This window comes from Carassius gibelio, chromosome A2 (genome assembly GCF_023724105.1).
Source record: "Carassius gibelio isolate Cgi1373 ecotype wild population from Czech Republic chromosome A2, carGib1.2-hapl.c, whole genome shotgun sequence".
In the NCBI taxonomy this organism is placed as follows: Eukaryota; Metazoa; Chordata; class Actinopteri; order Cypriniformes; family Cyprinidae; genus Carassius; species Carassius gibelio.
In genome coordinates this window covers 26,344,421-26,364,568 of record NC_068372.1, presented here as the reverse complement: position 1 = coordinate 26,364,568, position 20,148 = coordinate 26,344,421, and the positions used below count along the sequence as shown (strand labels likewise).

General features: G+C 38.5%; 1 protein-coding gene across 2 annotated transcripts in view; it reads right to left on the bottom strand.

Moving 5' to 3' along the window:
- LOC127935162 (glypican-1) overlaps nucleotides 1-12,274 on the bottom strand; it is a 54,449-nt gene extending 42,175 nt beyond the window's left edge. For both annotated transcript variants that reach the window (XR_008147998.1, XM_052532797.1), the window contains exon 1: nucleotides 11,809-12,274. Coding sequence is in view for 1 of the 2 variants with exons in the window: in XM_052532797.1 (XP_052388757.1) it covers nucleotides 11,809-11,953 (145 nt within the window). In the remaining variant the exon portion in view is untranslated. The remainder of the gene's footprint in view (nucleotides 1-11,808) is intronic.
- Nucleotides 12,275-20,148: the final 7,874 nt, after the last annotated feature.

The following is a 20,148-nucleotide window of genomic DNA, read 5'->3' as shown; positions in this document are numbered from 1 at the left end:
TAATATGCACTTATTCTGTTTTGCACTATTGAATATTGACTAAATTACTTAAGTAGTTGATTTTTCCTTTCCTTTTTTGTCTTTTTTTTGTATTTTTTGCTTTAATATTCAAAGTAAATTAAGACTTATTTAATTACTTTAAAAAACATTAATTTCATTTTATTTATAATACTTAAAAATAATGTATTCATTATAATTACAGAAGTTTAGTCTTTCTGTAAATGTATTTATTATTATTTCTTAGTCTAACATACACTTACTCAATTTTTCACTACTGATTTGTTTTATCAATGTTAACTCAACTGTTGTATTGGCTGATTTTTACTTATTTTTGTTTTAGTTTTAAATTTTTTTTTAGATGGGCAGATGGAGGAAAGCAGAAGAGTGAGACAAGGACAAGGAGAGAGAATGATTGATAGAAGACGGATGCAGAGAAAGAGGAGCGAAGAAAAACAGAGGGGGGAAGAAGCTTTTGTGTTCCGCTATGAAATGGATTACGGCATTGATGTTTCTCAGATATTCAATTTCTCAGAGGCATTTTAATCCCACGGGAAACAACCCCAGCAATATCTTTCTCTATCTTTGTGTTTTGTGTCTCTTCTAATGCATTTCTGTCTTTAGTTAGACTGAAGAACAAACACAGAGTTCACCAAGATGTACAGAACACCACATCATTGCCAAAAACCCAACAGAGGCCAAACACTTCCCTCACCTTCACTGACAAACCACACACTGGGTTTGGCTTCTGCTTGAACTGTCCTCACTTTTTCATTAAACCATGACAAGGTCAACACAGGTGCCAAGAGAAGCTGAAGAAGTCGTGTCATGAAGTTTACAGCTTAGTTTTAAAAGGGCCATCTTCACTTTTGTAGAAAGTCTCCCCTTACAGAGACAGTCCACCCAAAAAATTGAGTTTATATATAGAACTTTTAAAAATCTCACTGAACCTGTCATTCCCACTAAAGAAACCACAACTGGGCTTGTAATATAAAGATCAGCTGTTTCCTGTGATGTCTGTGACTGTGATGTCAGAGTTTTGTGTGGTTGTCTTTGTGTGGCTGAGTCTCTTTCATACACGCGGCCCACTGAGTTTCTGTCTACACATTCATTGTCATCTCATCAGCAGTGAAAGGCTTTAATCTCAGAGCGGCTGTAACACGCTGTATCATGGCCCAGCTCTGCTTAATCTTAACATGATGTCATTAGACTCCCAGCATGCATGTGAATGGTCTATTACTACCAGGCTGCCCACTGTGATAATCTAACCCATGATGCCTTGCAGAGGAGGATTACACATAGACTGACACATTACTGCACAGCGGTTGGGGCTCTGAACGCCATCACCCAACCAACACCACACTGATGGGTGATGAACACCCTGAAAAGATCACGCAAGTTGATCGGGAGTTCAGACAAATTATTATTAATGAAGTCTATGCATGGGACTACATGTTAACAATCATACCCAAAAAGAATTGCTTCAGAGGGACATTCTAGGTACTTCACTAGGTAGGGATCACTTGCAATTGTAAGAAATTTAGTAAGGGATTTATGATTCCACAATTCCATTAACAATTTTTTGAGCAAAAAGGAATGAACAGCATCTGGAAAATGATAGACCTTTTGTTTAGCTTTTAGTTACCATTGCTAATTTGCAGGATCTTTACATAACATCCCATAAAAATTATTTGGAGATTTCTAAGGGTGTAGAAGGAAGTTAACCCCAATCCAATCTTTTTTTTCCTCGTCTCAAGAAATATCCGCGTCCACACGAAACCGCAAAATGATGTAGTATACATGCCAGACCAGTATGTGGCGCTGTAATTCTACCACAGAGATACACTAAAAACAGAGAAGAAGACTTGGACTATGCTCATAAACCTTGCGCGTGGTACACAAACGAACATGGAACAATACATTTATTAATCAGTGTTAATGTTAGTTAATAAAAAGACAATCGTTCAGTGTTTGTTCATGTTTTTGTTGCTGTTACGTGACGTTGAGCTGTCTGACTAGGGGGAGACGTGGGCTGATGACGAAAATATACGGATTAGCTGTCCAGACGAAAACGCAAAGACGGCGTTTTCAAATTTATCCACTTTGGGACCCCGTTTAAAAAAATTGCGGTTTCACCTTGCGAAAACGCCGGATCCGTGTGGACGAAACGCCTATCCGATAAAAAATGTGTGCGTATTCACAGATACGCGTCTCCGTGTGGACGGGGCCTAAGAAGCATGTCATTTTCTGTTGAGTAAAAATCAAACGTCATTAAAAACACTTAGTTGTGATATTCAGACATTTATAGTGTCAGTCAACAGTCGCTCGTTTCATGAAATTATATCACTTTAATGTATCCTTTGTCCTCTGAACAAAGTCTGTGTGAAGCATGAACATGTCAATTTAATTCTTTAAAATTTTATTCAGGATTATGCTGCTTTATCAATAACCACCAACTTGTATAACTGCTGGTAAATCTAATCAGCATCCACGAAACTATCAATTGTGCAGGGTGAATCAACAATGTAAAAAACTACAAAACCTGGCTCAAACAGCTGTGATTTTTCCAGCGCAGCTGTAGCGGCTCTGCACAGTTGGCTGGAAGTGAGAAAATTACAAATTAAAGCAACAAACAGCTTATTGGAAATGAGGCAGCTTTCAAACTGAGCCGATGTTGCTGGAGTATATCAATAACCACAAAACGCTCATCATTCATGACGGTAATGAAAGATTACACTAAACAGCCCGAGCACCTGGAGAACAGAACACACATTGATCACAATATGATCACACACAAACACACTTTTACCAACCTCTCAAAGGGATCCAGCCCTAATCTCAGCCTCAGACAGCACAAACAAAACTGTTTACCAACCATCTGATGCAGATCCAGATGATCCAGCCCCAAAGTCAGACACAAAAACAAAATGTACTGGGGTTGGTTTCTTAACATGTCAATCAGCTGATATGTGGACCAAACCTTATACAGCATATTTAAAGGTCTGACAATGCTAGACCAACCTAGCCCTTACATACACACACAGGCGTGATGTCCTAGGCTCCTGCTCCCACATAATCTCAGAAACCATACATGACAGCACAAATGTAACATTAGCGCAGGCTTCAAAGAGCCAGGTACGGATTAGGTGATCCCTGACAAGGATCAATAACTGTCACATCTGCTGCTTTAGCTAAAGCCTAGAAAAGTCAGAAAGTGTCCACCAGCAGCTTATGTCAATGCACACACTCCCCACCCACAGCCAGACCTGTGTGAGCTACATCTATTCAATACAAAGCAACAAACTGCGAGCTTGATATTCGCCAAATGTCAATAACTTAGAAAGAGGAATCAGATAAAGGTCATTGTTGTTGGTCGAATAGATCAGAGACTGGAATTGTGTGTTTGTAAAGGGGATATGGGTACATTTTTATCATGTTAAAACACATTTTCCTCTCCTGTCTTAAAGTGCAGAGATAACTGTCAGTGCAAGTGTCGCCTCTGGCTTGTTTGGTCGGGGACACTTAATATCCAGCGATATCGTCGTCTTGATTGCACAGATATTATTTAAACTGAACTGAGCTGGATAATGACATCACAGAATACAATGATGAACTGCCTTTAACGGAAAATTGAGTGTTTAGCATAAAAAAAATTAGCAGTGACCCTGCAGGACTACAAATTCTTCTGATGCCAAATTCCTCATAATGGCAATTCTTTTTCCATCTATTAGCAGGTCCCACTATGAGCAATCAAAGAATAGCACTTTTGGGCAATATTTGCCACGTCTGGTGTTTGTGTGAAGTTTCATGAGTTCTCAAACATGTTTAGGCCTTCAAAAATACAAAGAAGAAGAAGAAATGGAACAATTCCAATGGTGTCCTCACACCGCGGTGCTTGGGTCCTAATAACAGCACATTGTGCCAGATTTGTACAGATGTTCTTAAAATGCAAGCAGTTTGAAGGCCTTTTCTTATCAACAAGTTGGTTTCCAGATGGAGTTTCTCTTTAGTGATTCAGAATAGGATTTCTACTTCCATTAATCAACGTCTATTAAACTGCTGACAACTTGATTGCTATTAAGACCAATCAAAGATCTCTGGTGGAAACTGAAAACATGTATTCAAGCATAAAAACATTGATGTTGGCAGCTACATTCAGATTATTGATTAACAGTGTATTCTTACTTATAATGAATTGGAAAACCGAAATCAACGTGCTGGAAACATACATTTGAAGCTCAAACATTGAGAACCGGTTCAGAAATGATGGAAAAGTGAAAAAGGGAAAATGCTGTAAGAACAGGAATAGGTTTTCTGTAAAAGGGCTGTATATGAACTTGTCATGGTTAGGTGTGATGTACTGTAATGACTTTGAGGAGAGCCACTGGTAAAACGGATGTGTCAGCATTGCTCTCTTTCTTACAGTCTTTCTCTCCCACCCCATCCATCTCCCTCCTCTCCTTCCTCCCGTGTGGATTTGCGATGCAATTTTGTTGAGTGATGCCATGTGGTTGGGTCACAGAACAGAAACACCCTTTTTTACAGCCTAAAAGAGACAGATTCCCTCTATATGCTGGACTAAATTAAGTGAAGCTCAGTTCACACTGACCAGCTCCATCTGCCATAAAACTCTTGAGAGCAACCTGATCAGCTATAACTACTTTTAATAGATAACGTCTATTGACTAATATCCATATTTCAAAATCCTCATGTGGAGAGGGGCAGACAGACAGACAGACAGACAGACAGACAGACAGACAGACAGACAGACAGACAGACAGATAGATAGATAGATAGATAGATAGATAGATAGATAGATAGATAGATAGATAGATCTCCACTGGAAACCAAAACTTCATTTTGACATCATACGCGAAAAATACATTTCAAATAGATCAGCAAGCAGAGATGGATAGGAGAAGGGGGGGGGGGGGGGGGCAGTAGGCTGTCACCCTCCGGCAGGGTCATTTCACTGAACATGGGATTTAAAGAGACAGAGCTGTGGAAACAGCGGACACATGCCACATGCAGCATTTAGTTCATTAAAATAACTACAGCATGAACATGTTTCACCAATGTTTGACAAGCAGAAAGTATCTATTTGTCTTTATTTTAAACATTGTCTACTGTTTTAACTTATTTGCGTGAAACGTTTTGCTTGAAAAGTGACTTTCGCTATCTTTCATTAAAATGAATGTTATTTGGTTTGATGCTTTGTTTTATAACGCAAAGACATAAATGTCCAAATACTTTGTGGCCTGTGCACACACATGCACACACACACACACACACACACACACGCACACATGCATATTCAGCTGAGCATGAACTGTCTACATCAAAACAAAGCTGGATTATCTATATTATTTATGAACAACTTTGGCTCAGAGGAACAGAAAAAGAGAAAGAGAGGAATGAAAATAGCAAACAAGAAAACAAGAAAGAATTTCCAGTTTGTCTCTAATCACACACACAGTCTGATGCGTGAGATGACAGTTTACACATCTTTTTGTGCTGTTATCTTAACATTAGCTGTTTCTCCAGAGAATTAAGGCGATAAATGGATCGCCCTGAGCTTTTAGCACATCTAAAAATACATCAATATCATCCAACTCAAAGAGAAAGAAAGGAAAAAATCTCACTCCCCATCTCGAGGGGCTGTCTCTAAAAGACAACACAAGGAAATTGACAGCATTTGAACATTACATTTTGTGATGAAATTCCCTAGTATTTTTAATGCATGTGTCAATTTATAAGATCAGAACATTATTCAAGAACTTGGAATACCTGAAGTAGGGGTCTTGGTAACTTAACGGTTAAATATCTTAACACAAATTTAAAGGTTCATTCCCAAGTAACTCTGACCCATGAACTAGACTTCTGAAGATCCTACTCCATCTCCACTGTAGCTGTCAGCACACCACTTAACCCCTTGTTTGCCACAGGGAGGACAGACCCCGCAATCAGCACACTGTTTGTTCAAAGACTCTTCATCTTCTAAGGCACAATGGAAATTCTCATTAGAGTCATAATAATAAATTAATATTTCAGCCAAAGGAGAAGGAAACTACACAATTTAGCATTACAAAATTATGAACCGCATAACATTTTGTTTTCTGGGTTAAATACCCAATTTGTCATAGTTGGTTTCAACAGATACACACTATCTCTAAATTTCTCAATGGTTCCATCAACAGACTAATGATGAAAACCAACCCACACGATGTTGTGCAAGAAGACTATGTTTGAATCTGATTACTAATGGATTATTTGGGTGCATGTAAATATACTGTAGCTATTGAAAACTGAAAAGGGAAATCTGCACCACTCAATATGTTGGCATTAAGAACAGAAGTCCCGCCTTTCTGTTAAACAAGTGAAGTGTAGGTGAAGTTATCGAATCTACCAATCTAACTAAGCCAAGCTAACCAGCCAAACCCCTGGTCTGAACCCATCAGCGTGTGGATACTTGCAGTGTAATTTTGAATACCACACAATGAATCATCAAGGCTAGCTGGAAATGTGGTTAGGATTATAAAGATTAAACTGTTTTCCAGAAAACACAGTGTGACTCTTTTTCTCAGAGTCAGGGTAAATTTAACTTCACTGGGATGAAACGAACTGTCAAAACATTCAAGTGCCACAGCACAGGTTTCTAAAATAAAAGCAACATGTTAAAGTCAGTGTAAAAAGTATGTAACATAAATAAATGCCCAAAACAAATGTCTAAATTGACTTGGCTTTGACAGTTATGGCAAAAAAGCTCATTTTGGACCCTGTATATATCAGGTTATGGCATAGATAGCAGCTATGAGGGAATGTGACCTCCGTCTCTCTCTCTGTCTGTCTCTCTCTTCCTTCAAAGGATGTCACACAATAGCAAATCCATCAAAAATGTCTTCGTCTAAAGGTCACCTTGGTCCATCACATCTCTCTCTCTCTCTCTCCTCTGGGAGGGCTGTAAAGAAGGCTGAGAACTACATTACACTGCATGTATTACAATCTGAGTCAGTTATTTGTCATATTTAGTGGCTAGATAATTCAACAGGTCTCGCTACGGACGGGAGATTTACATCACGCCACTGTCCTGTAGTTCTCTGATTTCATAAGTATCATATTCAGCTGCGGCTCACATCCTGGGAGAGAGGCCAGGGTCTTGTATAGACAAGCAGTTTTGTTTCACCAGTTACCAAAAACATCATGATCCACCGAAAAGGAGACAGTTATAGCCAAGACAAATCTCTGATAAGTGCCCTTTTTCAGCCCTGATGAAAAGATCAGCGTAGTTTGTCCATGCTAGTTTAAACTGGTTTCATCTGGTTGAGATGGATGGTCCCATTCAAACCTTGGCAGTCTTGCTGGTTAAGATAGTTCTAGTCTATTCTAAAAACAAAAACTGAATTGAATCTGAATGATTCGTTCATGGATTAAGTTCATGTAATTCTTGATCTCCATCCAAGATGAATGAGTTTGTTTCTCAATCAGAACAGATTTAAAGAAATTTGGCATGACATCAATTACTCACCAGAGCTTCGAAGAAGAAAGTAATTTTATGGATAGAGGACTCAAAGTTAAAAACATCTTAATTTTGGATTTGTTCATTAGAAACACACATCTTTTCGCTTCACAAGACATAAACTGATGGACTGGAGTCATGTGGATTACTTGGAGATTTTTTATCAGCTGTCTGGATTTGACGGCACCCATTCATTGCAGAGGATCTATTGATGAGCAAGTGATGTATTGCTAAATTTCTCCAAATCTCTTGCAAACTCACCTACTGTATGCCTTGGATGGCTTGAGGAGGAGTACATTTTTGGTTAAACTATTTCTTTAATTGTAATTGCATTTAAAAGAGCAGCCACAAGTAAGTCATGCAAGTTTGGAACAATATGAGTTGTTTAAATGAGTTCAGTTTTCAATTTTGGGCAGATTTATCCAGCAAACCAGCATCCAAAACACACTTGCTAGCCAAAGAATCTTGACAGCATCGAGAAGGAAACAACACATCAAGAGATGTTTTAATAAAACACTATTACTTCTAAAGTCTAACAATCTGTTTTTCTTATTTAAAAGGACAGAAGAAGCAGCAGATTGGAAGAGAAGGGAAACTCAATATCAGTTTTCCCTTCCTCTTTCCCTGTATCATTTTTTTCCTTCACTGCTGCAGAGTGCTGAGCGGTTTCTCAGCTCTGCATGACATCAAACACTATGTGGTGAGTTTCAGGCTCCAGAGGGCAGATTACAGCTTAATGCCTTCAACATCTACTGCATCAGCACTATAAACACTTCACTCCGTGTCTATGTGCGTGTGTGTGTGTGTGCGTATGAGTCTAGGAATACCCCATTCTCAATTCATCTTCCTATGGATTGGAGGATAATTACACAAATCTATCGTGAAAGCATGAGTGTGACCCCAACAAACATTTCAAATCAATGCATGCAAATCAATACACATTTATAACAAGTCAATACAAAATGCATAGCTCTCTATATGCTACACACAAGTACAGCTGTGACCTATGGCAAATGTGCTCAACTTAAATATTGAAATATATGTGCACAAAGAAGTTCTGCAGCCTTTGATGTTACCATGGGCCATTTTGCTTTTTAGCATCTGTCATTTGCCTCCAGCAGATGCACTAGTGGCCATCATCCAGTGGCCCGCACGGCTCAGGGACCTCATTAGTGCTTTCATGCTCGACTGTGTCCATGGCTTAAACATGACTAATGACAACTGCTATGACCACTGCCTACTCTACAGTCACAGCTAGGGGGTGCTACACGTCGTCATCATCATGGTCAATGTGGTTTGAGACGGTGTTCTATTGTAATTTTATTACTGAGTTCAGAAGGGGAGGTTGGGTTAGTTGGCAAATGAATAAATAAACAAACAAACAAACATTCTTTTTTGTTTTATATGATATTAAAACTACATAATGATGCTAACAAAAAGGCTACATTACAGGTTCCATCTAGTTCTATTCTGACATGATTAGACTCAAGCGAAAATTAGTTCAGTTTTTCATTCATTATTCAAACTTAGTTGAGAGGGGGAAATTGGTTCGTTGGTATGGCAAATACATAAATAAATACATTTGTTTTCATACAAAACTATAAATTATAAAATTATTATAAATGCAGGGCTAGCAACAGAGAAAATCTATTTATACAGTTTATGTTTATACATATAAATATATTTTCATGATTAATATTATTCATTTATTTTATTTTTGATCATAAAAATTTGATTATTTTTGATTTTTATTGCATAATTCATTTATTAAGGATAACTATTTGTTAAACCTATAGTGACTGACCTCTAATCTTTAAAGGTATGTTTGCAGGTTTTATTCCAGTAATTCAATAAATGATTGGAACATATTAGGCAATTCCCCAGCTGGTTTCTATTGCTTCAAAACATTTGGAAGACTTTACAAGATGACAGCCTTTACATTGGGTTAAACTCCATCCACTACACAAGGAGGGCGAGAGAGAGAAAAATGAAAACAAGGAGCACATCGAGACAAAGGTGAGATGAACTTGGCTTGCTTTCCTAAGATGATTCCTGATATGAGTCTGATAAGAACTGACAGGAGCCATCTTGACCTGATCTGTCACTGAATCCCTCTTGAAATGAGGTCAGGTAGAGATTATCGCTGTGTATTGTCACAAGCTCCGGCTCTGGTGTTGGTCGCTCAGCTTGTTCGGGCTTTTAGCAGGGTGTGCCACAGTTCGCCGAGGATCCCCTCTCCGAATCACTAGGGGACTATCATCACTCACTTAAAAGTAAAACAGAACGCATGGGGACCGATAGAAGACAGCTGCATGCTTTTAGATGAGCTTTGCAATGTTCTACTAGATAAAACACGATCAACATAAACGCACACTCACAAACATGACCAAAGGCCAAAACGTTTCTCTCACAGGGTTGGTGTCAAGTTCATCTCAGATGAGTCAGAGCCAAAGATGATACACAACCCAGCTGAATGTTCAACTCCAGTCTTAGAAATTCATACAAAGCTTTTAATACTTTTCATATCAAAAATTAAAGCCACGTCCCAAATGAAATGCATCCATCTAAGATTAATGCTGATCATTGACTATATCAGCAGGAGAGAAAAGAGTGGAAAAAGAGCGAGAAGACTCGGAAAAGCGGGTGGATCCATTAATGTCAAAGAAACCGCTAAAGAAGATCTCGAGTTTGTGTCCAGATTTCCCGTCCAGGCAGCTGACACAGTCATTCAACTTTAATATACACAAAAACCAAAATCAGATTCCCGCAGTTTTATGCATGGGAGGACAAGTATGTCAGCCCCTGAGTGGAGAACCAGAGAAACATCTCTGCAGTATATAAAAAAAAAAAAACTGCAGTGTGTATAGTTGCTGAACATTTCCTTTGGGGAAACTCTTGACTCTGAAACAATTACTTTCAATTAAATCTCACTGTTTCCATATGGATGAGAAGTTAGGGATAGGGTTTTGATCGGCATCACTTAGACACGTTACAGCTTGCTATTTAAACACAGTGGCATTAATGTGTCCGATTGAAGGGGATCAATGATGCATCACTCTGATTGAATGCATCCGGATATGTTGTGCGTGTTTATGAGAATAATAACTCCATCACATTAATGTACAGTCCCTAACGTTTGATTTTCACCTCTATTAATCTTCTAAATGGAGGACACTTTCTGATCATCAGGGAATACCAGCCGGGATCAGCTCGTGCATCATACGCAAAGGGATGATGGGTAAAAATACATTCAGTCTGCAGTGCTGAGCATAGTAGAGCGGTGATAGAAAAATTTAATGAAACAAAAAGAAGTCAAGGTCTTCTGCGCGTGTGCAATCACTAGAGCTTTACCACCCACTGAGGTTTCATCTTTTCAACTCAAAAATCAAAAGTGAAAACTTAACCTTCATGGAACAGTTGTGGATAAGATGATACTCCACCCTGACACACACACACACACATACACACACACACACACACACATCAGCAGCGGCTGCAGAAAGCTCATAATCACTAGTAAATCTCTGTAACTATGCCACACGACCAAATCAGCTGACATTAGAAGAAGCAGTCTGGAAAACTGTTATGGAATCCTGGGTCGTGGAAAATGTTTAAGTCCAAAGACCTGTGGGAGTGTCACATATGTGCAGGAGAGGGTCCTGGGACAGACACTGAGATGAACAAACAGGTTTCATGCATAAGAGGCTCTTCACCAAAAAAAAAAAAAAAGTCTAACAAATCGGCAGATTTTTAGGCAAGAGTCCTTTAAAGGTAGTTCGGTTAAATAAAGTAAAATATCAAATAAAATAATAAACTGTGTTCCCATATTAATAACATTATGAGAGTCCTTTATCGTTGTTTCAGTCACATCCGCACTGACATTTTCACAGGTAAATACACAAATACAAGGACTTACAATATAATGAATACTGTTCATGTGGACCAAGAGTGAAAGGACATAACTGATAAAGATTATTATAAATGACTTTGTTTTATATAGTAGTTTCATATAATTTGACAACAGTCGACTAGCATTTATTTGAAACTTCACTTCTAACTGTTAATAAGCTCATTTATGATCATGTCTTACATTCTGATCTGTATGATTGCACATTGAATTACTGTAACATTGTGTCGTGTATGAAACTTGCCTTGCCTGCTGATAACATAAGATGATGATGCATTAGAATCGCACAGTAACTACTTGCATTAAAGTTTGTCTTTGTTAGCTACCCAATGTCTTCATCAAAGCTGTCATTCGTGCTGAAGAAAGAAGGGTTGAGCTGTTCACCTACCGGATATTTCTGTTTGCGGGGCTCCGTTCAGACTGAACCCCTTGCTGCTGTAGAACTGCCTGAGCTCCGAGCATGTCTTGGGTTTACTGTCCCCTAACACCAGCCCGGTAAGAGCGCACAGAAGCACCAGCACGACAAAACCCATCCTGGGCAGAAGAAAGAAGCGTGATGCTTGAATCAAATCCAAGGGCGAAGAGCAGCGGATAAACGCGTCCACAGCAAAGCCTCCCGTTTCCAAAAGCGCACCGGGTCGCTCCCACGCGCAGTGTCTTATTCAGTGGCAACCACTTGAATTAACAAGGAGAGCGAGATCCAGTGAGAGATGACGGAGCGGTGAGGGAGGGAGGAATGACATGAACTCACGGGAGCGCTCAGTCCAGAGACGCGTCTGTGCGCTCGCGTTCGCGTTCGGTCTGCGAGGCGGAGCGGGGCGGGCGCGCGACCGAGCGAAGGCACCGTCTGCGGGGCATCGGGTTCGTCTGCCGCGATCCTACACAGGATGTTACATCAAATCAGCCCGCCGGCCAATGAACACGGGATTCCATTTCCCCAAAGGCTCTCCTGTATGACGGAATAAGGATCTCTGAGATTGCTTCTTTAATTTAGTGAAACTCTGGTTTTGAGCTGACTTTGACATGTCTTTGTGCTGGATCTGTGTCCTAAGGGGATACAGTACGAACTTTAAATTCAGTTTGGGATCAAACTTTGGAACCAAGTTTAACTAGAGCTATGTTGGAATGGACAAACGCACATGAGCTCACAGCATCTGTAGAATAAATGTTAATCTGGCCTGTTGTGTACCAAATAAGGACACAGAGTTTACCATTTTACAGTTGAAATAAAATCATATAATATAAATAAACATAAATATAAATCGAAAGCCTATTGGCTAACCTTCAACATGTTTTACACTAAAAAAAATATTTTTGGATTGAACTATTTTTAGAGTTTACACTTAAAATAAATTGCATTTTATAAGAAAAGTCATTGACTTTTTTCGGACAGGCTGGATTCAACCACGCTTCTCATTCATGATATCCGTAAATGGCGATTATCACACAACTCTGAAATTCAATGACGTCAAGGCTATAATGTGATTAGTTATTAAGGCACATGTGATCCAAGTTGGGCGTTATGCTTTCTCCAATAGGAAGTAATACAGACCCTCGAATCTCTGGCTATACACGTGCATTTGCTGCTGCCATTTAGAGGAAATGTATTACCTGCTCACCAAACATAGATACTCCTAGAACAGATTTTTGACAGGAGAGTGTGGAAAAGATGATTAGAAGTCAGTGCACCATTAGAATAATTCTGAAACTTATATTTCAAGGTTAAAAAATGGACAGGATGAGGTCAGGACAGGTTAAGCTCTCTGAATTGTGGAACACAGTGATTTGTTTTTTTTAACTCTTCCTTTCTATTGCCACAAAAATGCCTCTCAATATGAGAACTGGAATATTATGCTAAATTAATTATAAGGGAAATAGCAGGTAAGGTCCCAGCCTCTCTACTTCTCTCTACTAAGTTACATGTAATGCTCTGCCATATTTATTATAGTCCCCGACTGTCAAGCCCTCTGCGGACAGGCCAGATCTTGACATGCTTCAAAGATGCAGTAAATATTTGAACAGGCTGCAGCTCGCCTGCGACAATATACATAGACGTAGTTACTCCTTGACAGCCACAGCATTTTCTGAGCCATGTCTGTGGCCAGCAGTTTGACAAATATGACAGGAACACTCCTCACACTGAGAGAAAATACCAGCCCCTGGGCCACAAACAAGAGCTGGCGGTATATTACAAAGATAATCTAGCAAATGTGCTGCTGAAAAGAGAATAAAGGAGAGATATGAACATGTTAGTGATAAACAGTGGCACACTTACATGGGTAAGACTTAAATACAGCCATTATACTTACATAACAACTGAATGGAGCTTCCAGGGACATCTGTGTGAGGGAATATCGGGGTGGCCACACTTTATTTTAAGGTCCAATTCTCACTATTAACTAACCATTAACTATGACTTTTGCCTCACTTAACTGCTAATTTGCTGCTTATTATTGGTTTACAAGGTTGTTAGGTCTAGGGTATTGGGTAGGATTATGGATGTCATGCATTATATGTACTTTATAAGCACTAATAAACAGCCAATATGTTAATAATAGGCATGCTAATAAGCAACTAGTTATTAGTGAGAATTGGACCCTATACTCAAGTGTTACCTAATTAAACAGTTAAGTGAACAAATTGGGTTTCTAAATATTTTATGCACATTAAATAAAATAATAATAATAATAATAATAATAAAATCAAAGAAAACACTTATCACATATTGATAAGCAGTGAAATCCAGATATCATTTGCTACAAAAACAAAGAAAATGTAAAATTATCTTCTAGGAACATATGTGAACCCCAATGAGTCACAAAGTGCTCAAATTATCCTTAAGATTCAACTCTGAACTCACAGTCAGTAGAGATAATATTCTTAGTTATCTTAATATAACTTAGTTAGTGTTGGAATATTGGAGCTTCATAATACACTTAATACACACACAAAAATTAACATCTAAATGTTTTAATTAGAAGCTGGTTACAAAAATGAGATGTAACCAGTCACTAAAAAATTGTTCTAGTTAGTTGGAGAGGTTTTTGTATTTTTTTTTTTTTTTTGTATGTTGCTTCTCAAATTCAGGCTCTTTTCACTCATTATATAATAATTTCAAAGCAAGCAAAACAAACGCCTTGATGCACTTTTAAATGGCAACCTATGCATGAACACAGGAGTATTCTGTCGAGTCTGAGAGAGAGGGCAAGATGCCGTTTCAGAGAATGAGAAGACCAAATTCATTTCAACTACACAAGAATAGCAGCAGCGGTGGCATATCCTCTCCCACAGAGTCAGAACTCAACTAAACCCAGCTGAATTTCATGGTGCAGTTATTACCAAAGGTCCATCAGATTTGCTGGTCATGACCCATACGCTGGTCTCACGCTGAATAAGGCTGTTTGTTCAGCTTGAGTCGGGTCTTCTGGGACCCAAAAGGCCACTGAATACTGTGGTTTGGGTCCGTTCGGTCATGTGATCAAAGCCTTTTGGACAGAGCTAACTCATGCATGCCCACTCATCTGGCCAGTCATCATAACACGACATGCCTGTGATGACACAAAAACACACTGTCACCCCCCCCCCCCCCCAAAAAAAAAAAATTAACTCTCAAATCTTTAATTAAACTCTCTAATCTTTAATTAGACTCCTCTGACTGAATCCTGAGATATTCGTAGAAAGATTGACACACATATATATACATATAAAAAATGCCATTTCACAGTTGACAATAGTTTTTTTTTTTTTACTAATCATGTATAAAATGAACAGTGAATTGGATGTATGTATGTATGTATGGGGAAGTAGTGGATGGGGTTGGAGAGTTTAACTCCTAACGCTAAGGTTGTGGGTTCGAGTCTCGGGCTGCTAATACCATGACTGAGGTGCCCTTGAGCAAGGCACCGAACCCCCAACTGCTCCCCGAGTGCCGCAGCATAAATTGCTGCCCACTGCTCCGGGTGTGTGTTCACGGTGTGTGTGTGCATGTTGGATGGGTTAAATGCAGAGCATGAATTCTGATTATGGGTCACCATACTTGGCTGTATGTCACCTTCACTCACTAAACCAGTGGAAGAGATGAAGTGCATCTTTATCAGTCGTATGTTTCGAACTGATACAGAATTTGAGCAAAACTAATTATAGTAAATTGATTCTTAACACATAATTTATTATTTATCAGTTAAAATAACTTTTTTTTTCTAAAAGATTTGCTGCAGTTTTTTAACACCTACACTACTTGGAAATATTTGTTTTACACTTATTAAAAAGTGAATGTTTCCAAATATAAAAAGAGGTATCCAAAAAAATGTTTTATAAAAAGTGTTTTAGCAAACCAAAGCAAAAGTTCATTAAGACCAACTTCAAAACATAAGTGTGATAGCTTGGTCTGGCGTAAAAAAATAATTGTAAAAAAATATTTGAACTTCCCTCTGAGAAGAGTGATGTGGGCTTGCTGACGTGGGGTAATGTGGTTGAGCCCCTGTAGAGCTGGAGTGGTAGTCGTGGCAGGTGGCGGAAGATCTGCTACAGGGTTGTGCTGCGATAATTACGCAAATAGGCTTCCCTGCCCATGTTTGCTCCAGACAGACGCATTCAAGTTTTATTGGATCTGACCATGAAATACCCTTCTGCCTAATGAAGAACAGGAGCTGTGTGTTGGGGGGGGGGGGGGGGGGGGTCAAGTTTGTCCCCAGAATTTTGCTAAAGCTGATAAAATCTCCCTCCAGTGCCATGCAAGAAGAATTTTTTTCTTTTAGGGTAGTGTTAGGGTTAGTTTATATTCATTAGACTGTATTGGTGTGGTACAAAGGACATGCGCATTGATTTTAAATAAAGGAATTGATGGTTTTAGGCCTTCCTCATAACACACACACACACACACACACATTTGAGCTGAAGAGTTCAATGTGACAAACTGTAGCGTGACAGTTAAGAGGATGGTGATGTTAAAACATTTAGCGAAGTATGAAAGCTGAGAAGTGTTCAGCAAAAAAGTGAGTTCATATATATTTAACAAAGGAGCTAAAAAGAGAAAGCGAGAGAGAGAGGGCAGGAATGTGTTGGTGTATCTCCAGGCATGCTGGCATGGAAAAGCCAAGTAATTACTGAGACAGAAACCACACTTCTGTCTCACACTCCTGAGAGTGTAGGACGTGCACACACGCACACACACACACACCACAAAACGAACAACTTTCAAAATGACTCACTGAACTAAAGCTCTGTAACATTTAAAGCCCTTTTAAAAAATAAGCTACAGTTTGTGCATGTTACAGATTTTACAGTCGCACGCATATTTAGACACTTTTTTAGCCAAAAGGTCAAAATGATGAATGAAATTACAGTACAGCAATACTGTATATCAAACCAAGCTGCATCTGCAAAACAAATACTAGAGTTCTCAGAGCTAACTTCAATGTTCTTGAACAATTTCCTTTTAAGCCTGGTTGTGTTCCAGTCATTTTGAACTGCAGAGGATTTTCTTTTTCCTGAAACCGCTAATTAATGTTTCACATTTGACAGCTTACAAAAGAAAAGCACTCGTTATTCTATATTAGTACCAAAAAAAAAAAAAGTGAGATTTTGAGGATGCTTTAGAAGTGAATACATTTTCACATTGTAGTGTGGCCTTTGAAAACTGAATTAACTGAATTATGTTTAGTCGTGACACATATCATCCTAATAGATATTAGTAGATAACAGTATGAGAGCAGTATGTGCCTGTTATGCACTATTCACTTTGAGTGTTGCTAAAGATATTACTTGGTACAATCTGCATTCCTGCAAATATGACAGAATTGCTGTCATCATTACGGTTGCATTTTAGACCATACATGGAAATAGGAGAGAAATTTTGTGAATAAAATGATTGTGGCCAGAAGAATAGCATGAGAGCTTTATTATGTCTGGTCTCTCTGTATCATTACACATTTTCTGATGTAGCCTATTATTTTCCAAACATTAGTGTGGATGAGGACTTTGCAAAAATGCAAGAAAATTTGTGGACCGAGGGTGTTTTGAAACAAAAATGCTGTTTTCAAGTGTATTGTAAATGCAGACAACCAGAAAGGTTTCAAAACCTTTGTAATATTTGTAACGTAATGCAATGACATTAATACATGTTAAAGTGTGGCTGCCATGTTGAGATACAGTGCAGCGAGTAACAGTCCTGCCAAAGAAACCTCACCTCACTTCTGAGTCCTAGAGTATCAGCCTGGAAATCTGGAAACCTGTTCTTTGATGAAACGAGTACACACAGTAGCATAAGGCTCCTTAATTCCCACACAGTCTGTCTGTGTTTGCTCTGTTTGAACATTATGGTCTTATATCGTGACTTGACTCCCTTATTCACCTTGCATCTCTCTACAAAACGGTTTGATATGTCCATTAATGAGAAACGTTAACTTCTCATTGTTCTGCACTGACACTTAAAGTGTTATTCCCTCAAAGGTCATGTGTTAATCTTAGGAGTGAATCATTTTGAGTTCATACACTACTGTTCAAAATTCAGAAAGACTTGTTTTTTTGTTTTGTTTTTAAGACTCTTATGCTCACTAAAGCTGTATTTATTTAATTTATTAAAAATAAAATTAAAATTAAAAATACAATAAATTCTTGGGATAATAATAGTGAAATATTATAATTTAAAATAACTATTTTCTATTTTTATTTTAGCCATTTTTAATGTCAGTCTTCGATGTCACAAGCTTTTTCAGAAGTCATTCTAATGTGCTGATTTGGTGCTCGAGAATCATTTATTATTATTATTATTATTATTATTATCAATGTGGAAACTATTTTTGCTCTTTATAGTATTGTGAAAACTGTGATATATCCTTCTTTGATTCTATTAAAGTTCAAAAGAACAACATTTGAATTAATGTGTATTATAAAGTGTATTAATTTGCCCCATTTTACTGCTAACTTAACATTTTAAGCAATGAATTAATTCTCATTATAAAAAGTGCTTTCAAGTTTCTGCATTATATATATATACACACCCACACACACACACACATACACACATATATAGAAAACAAAAAAATGAGCATCTCATAATTTATTTAACATGAGTTCACAGAAAATCTGCTCTACCAAACAACTGACAGCCCTGAGTAAGGGAGATAGGGATAGAACGGGACAGAGAGAGAAGCCCACAGTGTTGGTTTCTCACAAGCTGTCTGCTATCATCCGATATTGTTAAAAGCTCTCTGACATTTTGATAAATGAAGTGACAGTGAACTGAACTGAACAGTGAACTGAACTGGATATTTCATCACATCTCCCCCATGGCACTTTAAAATGCTTGATAAATCTAAGTGTTTATGCCAAGCGCCCCACCAAGCTCAGTCCATCTTCCACATGAATTAACTCCACATCTAAACCATTGAGAGAGAACTACAAATAAAAGTCATATACTCATGCCTTTACTATGTTCATCTCCAGATATTTTGTAACAAGAAGATTTTAAAGCCTTTTGTTCTCAATTAAAGAAAACTGCTTCATGAGAAAATCTTTCTCAGAGGCAATGTACACTTACGAAAAAATCAACCACACACCACAGTCTCTGCAGAACATGACATGCTTCCTGAATGACTGAGCAAAGGTCTGCCACGAGTTAATGACCTCTGTCAAACCATAAAGCCAGGCGATCTAAATGTGAAATGAAAGGGAGCCGATTGCTTGAAATTTTGCCCACAGCCCTGGCATTTAAACAAAATGTTTTAATATTATCTGCTTTTCCTGCTACCAGTTGCAGCATTTTGGCCAAATAGAAGCCCACACAAGTCTGATACAATGTGTGTGTGTGTGTGTGTGTGTGTGTGTGTGTGTGTGGTTTATGAGGACACACATTTGTGTAATGACATGGGTATGACACAGATATTGCATTATGAAGGTGGTTTATGAGGACACTTCCTGTGTCCCTGGAATTCAAAGGCTTTAAGCCTTTAATTTTTTTTTAAATGTAGGGTTGGTTTAGGACTATAGAAAATACAGTTTGTACAGTATAATCCCCATTACGCCTGTAAACCACATATGCAAGATTGTGTGTGTGTGTGTGTGTGTGTCTGTGTGTGTTTGTGTGTGTGTGTGTGTGTGTGGTTATGCTCTAAGCATGAGGACTGATCTTTCGCAGTATTGATTGGAGGGTGTCTCCAGCCCTGAGGGGGGGTTGGCTTCTCTGCCCCTGTAGATCAATGAGATCCCAAACCTTCACCCCTTAAACACACAGACACATGCTCTCAAAAAGTACCGTTTTTATCACGCACATACTTAAAGAGGTGGATGACAGAGATAAATGTATCAGACTTTTATCTCCATTTCATAGCGAACTGTCCAACAAGACTCTGCTCATGAGCCACAAAGAGAAAAAGACAAGGAAAAAGAATGAAAGAGAAAGAGAAGCTGTGTATCTCCTATGAAAGATCTCTTTCTTTTAATTCCACAGAACTCTAACCATTCATGTGTGTTTAATGGGCTCTTTTGTACTGGGAGAACTGGGAAAATGTACAAAACTCCAGTGGCTGGAACCACAGAGTGGAGAACCACTGATATCTGATCCGCTCTGAGCTGAAACGTTGCGGGGAATTCAGAATTTCAAAGACATAATGAAGAAGAAAGACTTCTGAAAGACGTTCAAACTTTGATTCATGTTCAAATGTTCAAAAATCGATGCTTGCAAGCTCTGAGGAAAGGGGGTCTTTAAGACCCCGTTAATGACCAATGA